Consider the following 15,252-nt stretch of genomic DNA (forward strand, 5'->3'; position numbering starts at 1 on the left):
TTTCTTTGGTTGCATCCTTGGTTATATCCTTGCTTATGTTTTGACTGTACGCGAGGTTATAGTTTTGGTATTAAACCCTACGTTGGAGCCAAGTTCTGTGTGGTTTTACTGTCTCAGAGAAATTCGCTTGCCGTAAGAGATCTCGGTCCTTCCGCAGCCAGCGAGTGTTCCCCAGGAGAAAGGCCTTTACCAAAGAGTTTTTGAAGAGTTTCCCCGTCCGTCCGTATTTCCGTTTTGTGAAGGCAAAACCTGTTTTCACATCTTAAAGTGTTCATTACACCAGAAATTTGCATAATTTTGTTTACGACGTCAATGATGCGTGACATGGCACGTTCCACTTTCGTGAAAACTGACAAATTAAATTATTTTTTAATTAAATTATTTCTAAATTAAATTATTTTTAATTCTTAAAAGAAACCGCACTTTGTAGAAAAAAATGAAAAAACCTATAACTTTGCTCAGATTCAAAGAAAAATCTCCATTCTTACACTAAAATGATTGTCAAATTATTCTCCACAGAATGAATGAGAGAATTCTGATGCGTTGTGAAAAAAAATTTTCACATTTTTTTTTTCACTAATTGAGTTTACGACCCCGGACTTTCTGAAAATCTGAAAAAACTTGTAACTTTGCTCAGATTGAACGAAAAATCTCCATTCTTGCACTAAATGATCGTCAAATTATTCTCTACATATCGAATAAGAATTTCCTGATGCGCCGTGAACAATAAATGTTCGCGTTTTTTTATTCCACTAATTGAATTTAAAACTCATTCACTGCGCACGCCCGAAAGTTAACGACAAAACCGACCATTCAACCGACCGACCAACCAACCAACCAACAAACCAAGTCAAAACGGTGATGGTAAAAGGAGGAAAGAGTTTGCGGAATGGTATGTGGAATGGCGTGCGGAATGGCATAATTATGCGAAATACTATTTACGCGGGGAATAAATTAACTGAAGAGCGCATCCTGTTTTCGCGCCAATTTTATAAGAGCAGCAGTGTTTTCGATGTTGCGGACTATTAAACAACCAAACAACAAATCTAGGAGTAGAAAATATACGCCTGGGATAGAACATGTCTGATCGCTGGTTAGGTAGTGACATTGAAGAAATCGATGAAGTTTCGCATTCAAGGAACTAAGAATAAATTAAATTTCTAGTTGACAAAAAGAACGTGGCAGCGAGTAGCCTAGACAAAAAGCAACACCAGACTGGAGAAATAACATCAGTCCGAGGCCAAAACTATTATGTGAGAAATTTTGAATTTAAACTCGGTCATTTTATCATTATGTTCTACTTTTTCTCACCTTACATTTTCGTCGAGCGACGAATACGCAAGTCACTGTTGAGCTGCTGAGCTAGCTACCTATCTATTTAATACGGCGATTCAGGTAGCTATAGTTCAGTTACGCGTTATCGAACTAAACATATCCGTCTTTGATTAAGGTCTTTCAGTGCCAGACGTCCCAACCTAAAATAAGATTTAAAAGCAAAAAAGACCTAAAGCAAAAAAGCAGATGACAGTATGGTGTCTAATTATCGACGCTAGTTGTTTGAAAGGTTGTGAAACTATTCTTATCACAAATGCATTTTGGTCAAATTGTTGTTCATTTTCCCGCTCATGATAAATGAATCATCGAGCATACAGGGTATGAGAATTGATCTTTTACCGAGGGTTTAAAAAAAAAGAAAAACATGTTCATTATTTGCCCTCGGTAAAGGATCAATCTTTGTCCTGAGAAGTCTTCACGCTGCCACGTTATTTTTGTCAACCGAAGTCGCATGAAGTAAAGTGAACATGAAATTTAATTTACTACGGATTTACTCATAGTTCCTTGAATGCGAAAACTATAAACAGTTTTCATCGCTTTCTTTACCCTCACTTCTTCCAAATCAACAATCAGACGATCAAATCCTCGAATTGTTGTTAATATTTAGCAAGAGTCCGCAGCATCAAAAAAGCTGCTGCTCTTATAAAATTGGCGCGAAAACATGACGCGCTCTTCAGTTAATTTATTTCCCACATAAATCGTATTTCGCATAATTATGCCATTCCGCACGCCATTCCACATACCATTCCGCAAACTCTTTCCGCCTTTTACCCTCACCGAAGTCAAAAGTCAGCTATCGCTATAACTCGTTCATCGCGCTACGCGCATTCGCGAGTTAAAAAGTATCGTGGAATATGAAGGAGAGCAGACGGTTACGGTCCCAAAAGATGTTAACAAATGTAGTTTGCTGTTTGGTCATCCCGAGGTTTTTGTGGATAACTTTTATCTTTTAAAACTCCTACGATATCTCCAAATCAGAAAAAACATGTCTGATGAAATGAGGAACTTTGTGCAATCAAAACAGTGCAAAAGGAAAATGATTCTCAGCAACTTTGACCATGATGATCCTGCTCAATCATGATCCTGCCCATGTGCTGTGACTTTCACAGTCGTCAGTGCAGGTGTGATGACTGTGAGTTTGCACACGCACTTGCAGACATAGTCATTGACATTCCCCAGGAGCAACCAAGTGCTGTTCATCTTCTCCAGGATCAACCAGGTGAAGAGCTGGAGGAAGCTACTTTTGATGCTGAAGTCAAGACCCAAATCAAAAAATACCTTATTCAATACCGAGTCAACCTGCAACGAGAACTGGGAAGGAGTACTGTAGGTAGTGTGGGTCTTTCAAGTCGATTTTCTATCGAATTAATTGATTTAGTCCTACAATACTTAACACAATTAACTTCTGTTGAAAAGGTGCAAACCATCTTACCTGTATATAGCTATGAGATTGCTACAGATATTTTCTGTATTATTCAGTAAAATACCTCTGGCAACCTTGAATAATTATGGTAGAAGTGACAGACCGGACAAATTAAAGAACGACTTTTGTCAGGATATATTCGACACTATGAAGAGTCTTTTTAAAATCAGGGACATTCAACGAGAACATTTAAGGAAAATACTTAAAATATGCTTTCTCCTGTGTTCCCAGATCGTTTTCTACCTTTCAAAGAGATATTTTTGTAAGCTAATACTGTTTGATCTGTTCTGATGCTTCAGCTGAAAATTTAATTTGCAGAAAGTTTTAGAAAACGGAATTTCATTCCCTGAATTTATGAACTCCGCGAAGCTTCACGAAAATACCAGCTGACCTTTTGTCCCGGGGAGGGGGGTACTCCCCTATATAAGATATATCGGTATGTGCCGTCCCAAAGGGCATGAATTTTGAGCCGTTTTGGTCTGAAAACGGGTATAGATTTTGAACATTATGGTCTTAAATCGGGTGTGGTTTTTAAGGGAACTTTTTAACTCCGAATGAATAGCGTAGAAAGAGAAGTATCCAAAATAAATCATTTGAGCCGAATCGTTCGGGTGAATTTTACCAATTCTTACCAATGCGAAGCTTAGGGCGCGTTTTTTTATTCACAATACTGGAATGAGAATGGACAGAATGTAAAATGCGCGCGTTTTTCTATTCCGCATTTCTATTCCCGCATGGATAGAATGCCATTCCATCCATTCTGCTCCCAGGGGCAGAATGAACAGAATGTTGCGAATGAAAATCCAAGATGGCGGACGGCGAGATGAGCGCTGCGGATTCAAATATGTCTCTACCGGAGAAAAAATCAGGTTACACTTTTTGACAAAATGAAACATTGTTTCTAATTTCATTGTACCAAAAGTACGAGGAAAATTGCTGCGATAACGGCTTTAATGGCAGCCTCTTCGTCGGCCGCCATATTTGTTACTCAATGTTTACTCGGCCAGGACCGACGGGGTTTTTTTTATGCAGACGATCCGAATTATTCCTAGCATTCCGTACCAACCATTCTTATTCCAGAATTGTGGATAAAGAAACGCGCCCTTAATAACGCTGCAAACCAGGTCTAAAAACGGGAGTGCAAAATGGCATGTTTTAGTCTGAAATAGGGTGAGGATTTGGAGAACGGGAGGCACACCCCTACCGAGACTACCGACCGAGGAGCCTTTTGTTAGGTTCAATTACCAGCCGCAGTTCGGGAAATAAGCCCACGATCATCCCCGAAAATACCTCTTCTCGGAGAGGAAAGCCAGGCCCGAGGGAGCGGCGGAAATCGAGCTTAACCCTTTGTCGCATTTTTAAAAACATATTTACACCTTCAAAAACGAAATGAATTAGCTAGTTTTCCTAGAATTTATATGCTGACATTTCGCTAAAGAAAATTCTAGAAAGAAAATTTTAGATTTTCTTACAACTAAATCCGGATTTCTGCATCGATTAGGCCCTTCCGGAAATGAAACGTTGGGTAACTCTAAGGGTGCATCCAATACACAGGGCACAATCAGTTTTTATTCCAAGTCCATGTTAACCGTGGCGAATTCTACCGGCGCCGACTTTGAACCATTATAGATTTTTGTTCTTGTTTTTTTTTTTTTTTTTCCAATACTTGAGCAAACGCCAACAAATTCTGTGCCTTTTTCAGAAATGTTATGGGAACAAAAGACCCTTATAACTCGGCGGTCATGTTGAGTCTTGGGGGGGAGTAAAAAGATTTGTTTTCGCACGGCAAGCCTCGGCCGGCCCCTGAGACTCAACATGGCCGCCGTGTGATAAAGGTCTATTTCAACCTCGTCCCCGGTGCTTTTTTCGTTTACAATTGGGAAAAAGCCCTGGCAACAGGTTGGATCTATTTGGGTCTTTAATGCATGACGGTAAGCAGTAACGATGGGCGCCATAATTTGGTATGGGTAACTAGAAATGAGCTCGGTGGAGAAGCTGCGAGGGAAACAGTTGGTCGGCGTGGGTTGTTAATTAGGTTTGAAATAAATGCATGAGTTTCTTGGAGTAATGGGAGTAGTGCTAGTTAGATTTTGAGCAGTGGCTGCCATTTGCTCATTGGTTATAAGATGGGTTGTTTTTGTTTTTGTTGCTTTGTTTTGTTTTGCTTGGCCTGAATGAGATCTTGTCAACAATTTCATCCAGCAAAGAAGAACTTGACCAGATTGACCAATAGGTCATTTACGAGTTGCTTTGAACCTCATTATGAAAGTGAGGCTAAGTGCAAAGTTTTTATTATGAAAATTAGTTACCATTCATATGCAAACAAAACTAATTTTCATATAAAAAGCTTTACGCTTGGCCATGGTTTTAAAATGAAGCTCACGGCAACTCGGCGCTGAATGGTCTATTTATTAGACTTCGACGTTTATGTAGTGATGACTCTGATTGTTCCAGGAATTAGAAGAAAATGCGCCTATCGTAGTGGAGCCTTGCAGAAAGTTAAGAAGAGCCGTTAGGAAACATAAGATAATAAGGCTAACCGGCAATTAGTTTAAGTTTTATTTATTGAAGCTGCGTTGTGCATGCACATAGACTAACCATAATTGACATGAATCAAATATACATCGATCATAACCCATCACCATGAAATAGGTAACGAAGCTTCAATCTTAATTAATATATCAAATATATATACTTGAAGATAACAACATTGACTATGCATTGAAACTGAAGTACAACAGTATTAATTACCATAAATCAACCGAGATACAGATAATAGCATCAAACATCTATATTACTAAAAATCAGATAAGGATTATTATACCATCCAATTTGTATTGAAACTTGATGTCATAATTCGAATTAAAGAAATTGAATCCATGTCACAATCAGATTACAAGAGAAAAAGTACAAGAAACGTTTCGAATCCGCATAGCAACAGTTTCAAGTTCAGCTTAAGCAAAAATGATCTTAGAGCAGTATTCAATTGATTGTCATTCAATCAAACGCTAAGTAATTGCTCAAACCAATCGCGACAGATGGAGACGTGGACCAATCAGAATGTCAAACAAGTAGTGTAGACAAGTCACGATTGACTTTGGTCTTACTTCTCATTGGCTGAGAAAGTGTGGCGCGATATTTTCCAACCATCACAAGACAAAGTAAAGCAACCAAACAAAAATTGATTTCTACAATCCGCTGAAAACACCTTACTATATAAAATATAATATGAATACAAGTGTAATAAGCGTGCTAAAGAAATCTTACATGTAATTGCTATAAATAAGTTAGCTAAATGCATTATAACATTTAGCTGAGGTAAAAGCTTCTATAAAACTTTAAGGTGACTTAAAGAGCGGTTTTCAATTGAGTGTCGAAAGTAATTTCGCAGATGCTTTGGTTTGCTTCACTGCGCAGTCTGTGATTTTTTGGCGCCAGAGAAATCGCGGTTTACTCGCTTGGCGCCGGTTACATGTATGTACTTCATGTTCTGATTGGTTCATTACGCTGTTTACGTCTGTTGTGATTGGCCAGAGTAATTACTTTGGTTTTGTTGTTACAACGCTCAAATAAAAACCGCATCCCTCAAGTTAACAATTATTCACTGATTCTGAAATGGTTTTAGTTTATAGCTAAATCAAAGTATAGGTCTAGACAGCGCCTGTAATTGAAAAAAAATGCGTACGAAATCCAGGAGACTGTGACAAGGTGAATGGTAATAACTATCTGGAGTTTGATCATGAGTAGTTGGTATCTACTAACATTAAATATTTCTTTAGCGCTGCTCAGATAAATTTTGTCAGTGCATTGTGACCCTCTGTCCTGGTATTTCTTTATTATCAAGAGATCATCGCCTTCTCTCTTTACGTATGAATCGTTGACCGAAAAAAAAAAAAAGACGGTACAAGCTGTAGACATCATACCTGAGGAAAGATATGATCATTCTCTGTTGTTCACACAACTAAGCTTGACAATCATGATGCATGATAACTTGACTGTACCTAAACATCAGTTGTGCATACAATTTCTGAATCATTTGAATTTCCTCCTCATCTTTAAGGAAGAGAATTAATGCAGAGCACAAATTGGTTTCTCAAATATTTGTTGTCAACTGTTGAATTGCTATAATGATGAAGTTTTCGTTCGACAGCAGCACATTTGTAGTAAATACATGTGCACTGTGTTCAGCTGGGATCTCCAAGCAAAGATGAAAATCATTCTGAAAAAGTGCGGTTATCTAATCTAACAAACGTTTTAATAAAAGTACAAAAGGTTATTCTTTAAGCACCAAAGTAGCAGTGTTCAGGGAATTTAATATGTTTATCAGTGTTTAAGCGCCAGGAAATTATTGTTATTTCTTATTACTATTTTAGGTCGGCCTTATTGGACAATAAGAAATGTAGTCAAAAAAGTAAAACCTGAATGCGCTACGCCTATACTTTAGTCAATCTCGTACCAAGAGTCCGCTGACCAAAAAGCCTGATGACTCTCAGGTACGAGATTGTACTTTGGTCCTCTATAGCTAATAATGTTCTAATACGAATGAATGAAGCAGATGTGATACAAAATTGAATGAATAGTTACTGACCTAAAAGACTAGGGACCTGATTCTCGAAAGTCCCGGTAACTTTTCGGGCCCGATATCAAATATTCAAATCAAAATCTAAAGAATAAAAGCGAGGGTCCTAGCTAACAAACCAGTTCATTTTGTTTTGTTAACTGATACTTTTATCATATTATGTACAAAACTATTGAAATGTCGATATTGAATGTAAACAACAACAGCTTTCCGGGCCGTTAATTATCGGGACTTTCGAGAAACGGGTCCCGGGTCAACTAGTAACCACCTAATTGGCTATTGGAAATCTATATGCTACAAACTTTGACACGAATCCAAAGACATGTGTCCATTATGTAATTCTTTAACTTCAGGCGTTTTGTCAACACATTTCTCGTCAGACAACACATGCTTTCGTCACAAGAACGGGCTCTAGATTTTGGTATCCACTCTGCCCTCCTTTATCAAATAGCTTACAAAGACTTCGCGCTGGAAATCTAAAATAACATGATATCCCGCTCTGCAACAGCGTAACTAAATTGTAACATGACCATTAAACTTGTCTATCTATTTTAAACAGTCCTACCAATCTGGGAGGGAGGGATCTGTCTCTACCGCTTGCATAAACAATACAAAACTGACCGGAAAGAAACATATGTCGTTCTAGAATGATAAACAACCAAACATTATGGCCCGACATAATAGTTGTGGTTACACTTAGCCCTTTTACCCATGGGTAACAAGCATTGTCCCACGGGTAAGGATGTTTTTGTGTGTAACCGCTTTTCCCAGACCGAAACTGCCTTTGGGTTATTTCCATGGATACATCGAAGAGAACAAAAGAACTTCCCATGGCAGTTCCTGAACTGAAAAGTACGGTTTATCTGCTCCCTGAGGTGGCTTGGCCAATCATCATGCAGAACGTAGCTAACACAGGAAATCGCCTGCTATGCTCTGAGTTGACCTCTGATACGCTTGGCTAATTTCGCGCTTACTGTACTGGTAGCACAAGGTGATATGGCAGGGTTTCGTACATCACTGTGAGTATTTCTTTCTTTATTTTCACGAGTTCCCTCTTCAGACTATCAGTTACTAAGTTGATCAAGTTGTAATCTTTTTGTTTATCTGTTTATAGGAACGATAGTCAAAACGAAGATTCCTACTACAACGGCCGGGTATTTCTTTGCGCCTTCTTCGCTGTCTTCTCGCAAAAAAACTGTTGGATTGCTATATTTATGGAGGACTGTCGAATAATTAGCACGAGAATCACTGAAATTAAGCTTCCAAGATCTCGACTTAATTGTGTCATGCATGTCGATCTGTACGTTTCCCACCAAACTGCATGCATGGTCGTCATGGTCAGTGTGAAATCATATCTAATTATATTTTTCCCTGAGGGGAGTTCTTTTACTGTGTAACCGCATCCCCAAGGGTAACATGAAACCTGAGCTAAACCGAACCCAAGCCATTTACCCTCCGGAAGGCCCCAAACCCAAGGTGTCTGTAACCACGACTAATGTAATTTATATCGAGGCGTGGTCTTCACGTGATAATCCGGTGGAGGTGGGTCGTACCAGGTGCGGATAGCACCGTAAGGTAGCCAATGAGCTTAGAGCAAATGATAAAGCGTGGTTTTGAAATAGAAATTTTTCCGAGGTAGTCTTCCTTCTTCTCCTCGCCATCAGATTGAACAGATCCCCAGAAATCTCTTTAACAGATCGCCAAGAAATCCTTTTTCAGGCAAGTAGCTCATTAATTGTTTTCTTTCTCAATTATTGGAGATCTAAACTCCTTTAGTTTATATTTGGTTCAAATTTTGGATTTCCCTCTTCTGCTTTCTATTATGGCAAAGACACGTGTTTTAGTTCTCGGCCACTCATTTATTCGCCGTTTCCACGATTTTCTTTGTCACAATTTTAACCAAAAATTTACGGAAAACTTACACATACCTGGGGATCTTTGTATCAAATGGCATGGCATAGGGGGAAGAACAATTGCTAAAGTTGTTCAATATGATTTGACGATAGTTCAGTCCTTTGCCCCGGACATTGTTGTTTTACAATTGGGTACAAATGATCTTTCAACCATATCCGCCGTTGAAACTGGCTCGGCTCTTGAGGATCTAACTCGTTTGCTATATGAGTCATACGGTGTGCGGCTGGTCTGTGTTTGCCAGACGATTTTTCGCAGGGATGCTCCTCTATTTAATAACCAAGTGAAGTTATTAACTAAGTATCTAAAGGTCGTATTGGAGCCGCTCCCTTACGTTGTTTATTGGCGACACCGAGGCTTTTGGAATTGTAAATCACGCTTTCTAGCACGGGACGGCGTTCACCTCAACTCCTTAGGTCACTACAAATTTTTTCGTAGCTTGAGAGGGGCGGTTTTACGATGCTTGCGGTCTGTACAGGCCAAAAATTAGTTTGCTCTACTTCATCAATTTGCTTTCAATTTGCAATTCTCTCGCCATTTCAGTTTTATTTGTTCGCCAGGCCAATGTGTTTTGTTTCCCGCCTAGCCTATTGTTCACACATGGTGTTGTTCATTGCCTGTGTGGCTTGGTGGATAAAATATGTTCAAGTCGCGGTTATAACATACCGTGCAAAATATGTTCAAGTCGCGGTTATAACATGCCGTGCAAAATATGTTCAAGTCGCGGTTATAACATACCGTGCAATTGACGGCCTTGGCATTGTTATTTTTGTGCAATCACTTTGCCTTATCAGTGTACAACTATTGATCGCCCCCTCCAGGGGTGTGTCCAATGCACTTGGCATTTTGTGATTTTGCACTTGTTTTTGTTCCTGACAGAAATGGCCTTCTTTGTATGTTTGTTCTGGTTTTTAACTTTCGATTAGATTCGTATTACCTCGCCGGCTTGGCGCATGTCCTGATTTTTCTTTCGTAAAAACGCTCCTCGCAAGATCTATTCTGTTTCGTTTCGAGACAACAATACCGGGCGGCTACAGCTACATGCATTGTCACAGTTATTTTAGTAATCCGACGTCCAGCGTTGTTGTCTGCCTTCTCATATTTTATTATCAATTGTATTCTGTAAGAAATGCCTCCTAAAAAGCGTGCCGCCCCTACGACTTCCACGGCTTCTGCAACTTCAAAACGAGCCAAAAAACCTCGAGCCTCCATAGTGAACACAGTTTCCGAGAGCGTTCCAGTCCGTGTTGACGACACCTCTTTGACCCGAGGCACAGTTTCCTTGGACGTTTCCGCCATTTCATCAACCATATCTGCCGTGGTTTCTCAAGCCATCAAGACTGCCTTCTCGCCAGAAAATCTAGCTGTTCTTCTCGAAAGCAGTAGACCTCCACCAGCCGTTTTGCCTGTGTCTCCCCAGGGTTCCTCTGGCGCTCTTGATGACGCTGTCAGTGCGGAGGTGATTGATATTATCCAGGACAACTCGTCAGGTACTGAAACAGGGGGCGTACCCTCTCCCGTAGTTTCTTCTGATTCACGGCCGAAGACGACGTTCACGAGTATATCTGTCCCTCTAAGTGCTAGGGTTAGCTCTAAACTGAAAGCGAAAATATTCGCCAACGAATATGTAGATTTTGGGGCGTTATTATCCTCTTCCCCTCACAACGAAGGGAAATATTCCCTTTCTATGTCACCCTCAGTAGGATCTGTTATCCACCCCCAGTTAACACTAGAACCCTTACATAATTCCAAGCGGATTCAATCTATCCACCAATGGGTCTCCGCTTTTACAATTTTTGTTTCTGTTTATTCTGAGAAATTTAAGGCGGAGACCCCCCTGTTGATGAAATACTGTGACGTAGTAAGGGATTTGGCTCACAAGGCTGGGGATTGGATTTGGTATGACGAACAGTTTCGGTATTTAAGGCAATCAGCCCCAGAGCAATACCCCTGGGATCAAACACACTGGGAATTGTGGTTACGGGCATCTAGTAGTTTTCGCAGAGCACAACCGTCCACTAACAAACCAGCTGTGCAGAATCGTTCCCGGTTTCGTTCGCAATTCTTCCCAAAAGGAACTTGTTGGGCGTTCCAAGCCGGTAAGCACTGTTCGGGCTGTGAGTTCAAACATGAGTGTTTTAAGTGTGGGGCACAACATCCGGGTAGCCAATGTTCTGCACCCCAACCCCGAACCCCTTTTAAAGGCGCGCGAGGAGGAACTCAAACGCAGGGTTCTTCACAGTCCGCCAGTAACACCAGTAAACGTGGATCGTCTTGAAATTTTGCTACAGGGTTATAATCACGTTTTAAGCAATTATCTTGTCGAGGGTTTTCGTTTTGGCTTTCGAATAAATTTTGTTGGTGAACGGTGTGCTTTGGATTGCCCCAATCTCAGGAGTGCTTTAGACCTTCCGGGAGTCACTAGTGCTAAGTTACAGAAGGAATGTGATGCGGGACGTATAGTTGGTCCTTTTACAACTCCCCCCTTTTCAAATTTTCACACTTCGCCCATAGGCCTTGTTCTTAAAAAAGACCCATCCGAGTTCCGATTGATTCACCACTTATCATATCCAAAGGGCTCTTCTGTCAATGACTTTATTCCTGATTATTGTTCAACAGTTAAGTATGCCTCGGTGGGCGACGCGACGAAGTTAATCAAACGTTTAGGGAAGGGTTGTTTTATGGCCAAAACTGATGTGAAGTCCGCTTTTCGCATTATCCCTATTCATACCGCTGACTATCCCTTATTAGGCATCCGCTGGGATAATTTATACTACTTTGACAGAACTCTTGCCATGGGATTGTCTAGTTCATGTGCTATTTTTGAATGCTTTAGTACGGCACTTGAATGGTTATCTATTAACCATTTCGGTGCTTGCGCGGTTTTGCACATCTTAGACGATTTTCTTTTCATCGCCAAAACTAGAGATCAATGCGACCGTGACTTGAAAAATTTTATCTTAATGTGTAATCATATTGGCGTCCCTCTTGCGCCGGAGAAAACTGTCGGTCCAGCCACGGTGTTACAGTTTGCCGAAATAACACTTGATTCCATACGCTTTGAGGCCCGCCTACCTGACGACAAGCTTCTAAAATGTCGCTTAATGTTACGCAATTTCTACACGCTTCGAACAGTCAGCCTAAAAGAACTTCAATCCTTAATCGGTTTACTGAATTTCACGTGCATTGTTGTCGCGGCTGGCCGCGCTTTTCTCCGCCGCTTGATCGATCTTACCAAAGGCATCCAAAAGCCGCATAATCACATTCGTCTTTCGAAGGGTGCCAAATTAGATATCTTGGTTTGGCTTCGGTTTTTGGACGAATTTAATGGTAAATCCTTTTTCTTTAGTGATATTTGGGAAACTTCAGACACCCTTCATCTTTATACTGATGCGGCTGGTTCTATAGGATTTGGTGCGGTTTTTGGCTGCCATTGGCTACAGGGCCTTTGGCCCGAGATGTGGAAAACCTTTAACATAGCCTTTTTAGAGCTTTTTCCTATTGTTATTGCCGTCCACGTCTGGGGGTCACTCATGGCAGATAAGCGTATCATATTTTTCTCAGACAATGCCGCAGTGGTTGACATTATCAATAAGCAGACATCGAAACACCAGGACATCATGGTGCTCTTAAGAGATCTAGTGTAAAGTTGCCTTAGACATCATATTTTCTTTCAAGCCCGTCATATTCCTGGGTTACAAAATTCTAGCGCCGATTACATTTCCCGTTCCCAGGTAGAGAACTTCAAGGCCATATTTCCAGAAGCCGACGAAAATCCCACTCCACTACCCGAGAACCTAATGCCGAAGAATTGGGAGCTAACTTAAGAAGTCTCTTAAGCTCCTCTCTGACAGCCAGCTCGCGTCGCACGTACCAGCGTGGGTGGACTGTTTTCCGCCAATTTTACGTTCACTTTTATGATTCCGGAGATCCTCCTTTACCACTACCTCGAGCATGCATTCCTCTTTTTATTTCTTATCTTACATTTCGTAAATTGACCTTTTCCACCATTAGTTCGTATCTTTCAGCTATTTCCTACGTACACAAATTACAAGGCCACCCAGACCCTACGAAATCGTTTTTAATTCAAAAACTGTTAACGGCTCTTAGCCGTCGACATCCTGTTGATATCCGTCTTCCGGTGACTCGACCTGTTTTGCATCAGCTCGTTCGTGCCCTTAGCCTTACTAATTCTTCGGCATTTCAGCGTTCTCTTTTTTCGGCGATGTTTCTAGTGGCGTTTTACGGCTTATTTCGCATCGGAGAACTGACTGCCAAGAGCACCCGATTTGCGCCTTCGGTTATCCAGTATCGTAATCTGACCCTTTTGTCCAACGATGGCCATATTCACACGGCGAAAATTACGATTTCAGAGTATAAGCACAACACTAGTCGTCGTCCATTTGATATTCTAGTCACTCGGGATGTTTCTTCCACATTTTGCCCGGTCCAAGCCCTTATTCAATACTGCCATTTGCGGGGACATGGTTCTGGTCCGCTATTTTGTCACGCCGATATGAGTCCAATTTCTGCTCACCAATTCAATATCGAACTACAGCGGTGCTTAGCTTATTGTGGTTTAGACACCAGTCGCTATAAAAGTCATAGTTTTCGTATCGGCGGTGCTTGTCATGCCGCTGATCGGGGCTATTCTGATGCGCAAATCCGTGCTCTGGGTCGTTGGAAATCCGATGCTTTTAAAGTCTATTTGAGGTCGGAAGTTCTTCAGGCGAACTAATATTTTTTGCACATGGGGTTTTTCATGCCAAGCCTTTATATACAGCCTTTATGGCCATTATATACAGCATGTTAGTTCAGACAGGGGCTGCTATAATGCTGTCACTACCCGTTTTGAATTTGTTAGACATTACTTTCAAAGTCTGGATGCCTGTTGAGTCGGTCAGACACTGGGCTGCGACTCGGCTTGCATTATCACTTCTTTCCTGATTTTAATTTTATTTCTTTTGCGTTCACGTTCGTTCTACCTTTATTGACTATGTTATTTTATATGTATTTCCGTTGCCCCAAGGGAGCAACGTTTACGGCCTTCAGTTGTTGTTATTCTTAGACTTTTTGCGTTGGTCAGTCATTGGGCTGCAACTCGTTAGACATGTCACTTTTGGGTTCTATCCGCAGTGGGTGGGGATGCCTGTGGAGTCGGTCAGACAATGGGCTGCGACTCGGCACGCCTTCTCACCTCATTACATTGCCATTTCCGTAGTTGAGTGCGAGCTTTGTTTTTCGTTGGGGCTTAAGCCACATAGTGTGGCTTGTGGCGAAATTTTGTCGCCCCATTTATCAACAGGAGATTGTACTTTAATTTTTATTGCTGTTTTATGAGTTTGATAATTTGTTCAATTAAACTTGCCACAAACCGTGGCCAAATTTATTCCAACAAAGTTGTCTGTTATTCTCGCTTCTGGGAAATCTGCTAGTAACAGTGTTTTCAACAAAGCTCGCGCTTTAACTGCACCTTTTGTTTAATAAGAACATGCGTCGATATAAAACCAAACATTATGGCCCGACATAATGTAATTTATATCGAGGCGTGGTCTTCACGTGATAATCCGGTGGAGGTGGGTCGTACCAGGTGCGGATAGCACCGTAAGGTAGCCAATGAGCTTAGAGCAAATGATAAAGCGTGGTTATGAAATAGAAATTTTTCCGAGGTAGTCTTCCTTCTTCTCCTCGCCATCAGATTGAACAGATCCCCAGAAATCTCTTTCCCACCTCCTTCCCATGTTCACCACCTGTTACGTTAACGTTTTTTCCTGATGCGTGGGCAGAGTCCAACCCAGGCGAAATTTTGTCGCCCCATTTATCAACAGGAGATTGTACTTTAATTTTTATTGCTGTTTTATGAGTTTGATAATTTGTTCAATTAAACTTGCCACAAACCGTGGCCAAATTTATTCCAACAAAGTTGTCTGTTATTCTCGCTTCTGGGAAATCTTCTAGTAACAGTGTTTTCAACAAAGCTAGCGCTTTAACTATACCTTTTGTT

General features: G+C 40.8%; 2 protein-coding genes and 1 long non-coding RNA gene across 4 annotated transcripts in view; all 3 read left to right on the forward strand.

Moving 5' to 3' along the window:
- LOC146487315 (uncharacterized) overlaps window positions 1–7,542 on the forward strand; it is a 49,040-nt gene extending 41,498 nt beyond the window's left edge. For both annotated transcript variants that reach the window (XR_014857453.1, XR_014857449.1), the window contains one exon: window positions 7,377–7,542. This is a non-coding gene — a long non-coding RNA (uncharacterized LOC146487315). The remainder of the gene's footprint in view (window positions 1–7,376) is intronic.
- Window positions 7,543–8,972: 1,430 nt separating this feature from the next.
- On the forward strand, window positions 8,973–12,977 carry LOC146487316 (uncharacterized). The gene is made up of 2 exons (XM_085085555.1): window positions 8,973–10,738; window positions 12,598–12,977. The coding sequence occupies exons 1-2, from the start codon at window positions 10,378–10,380 to the stop codon at window positions 12,654–12,656; spliced, it is 420 nt and encodes a 139-aa protein (XP_084941681.1). The 5' UTR covers window positions 8,973–10,377; the 3' UTR covers window positions 12,657–12,977.
- Window positions 12,782–14,755, forward strand: LOC146487317 (uncharacterized). The gene is made up of 2 exons (XM_085084578.1): window positions 12,782–12,871; window positions 12,958–14,755. Exons 1-2 carry the CDS (start codon window positions 12,782–12,784, stop codon window positions 13,984–13,986), a joined length of 1,119 nt encoding a protein of 372 aa, XP_084940704.1. The 3' UTR covers window positions 13,987–14,755.
- The last annotated feature ends 497 nt before the right edge of the window (window positions 14,756–15,252 follow it).

This window comes from Pavona decussata, unplaced genomic scaffold (assembly GCF_977016875.1).
Source record: "Pavona decussata unplaced genomic scaffold, jaPavDecu1.1 SCAFFOLD_16, whole genome shotgun sequence".
NCBI lineage: Eukaryota > Metazoa > Cnidaria > Anthozoa > Scleractinia > Agariciidae > Pavona > Pavona decussata.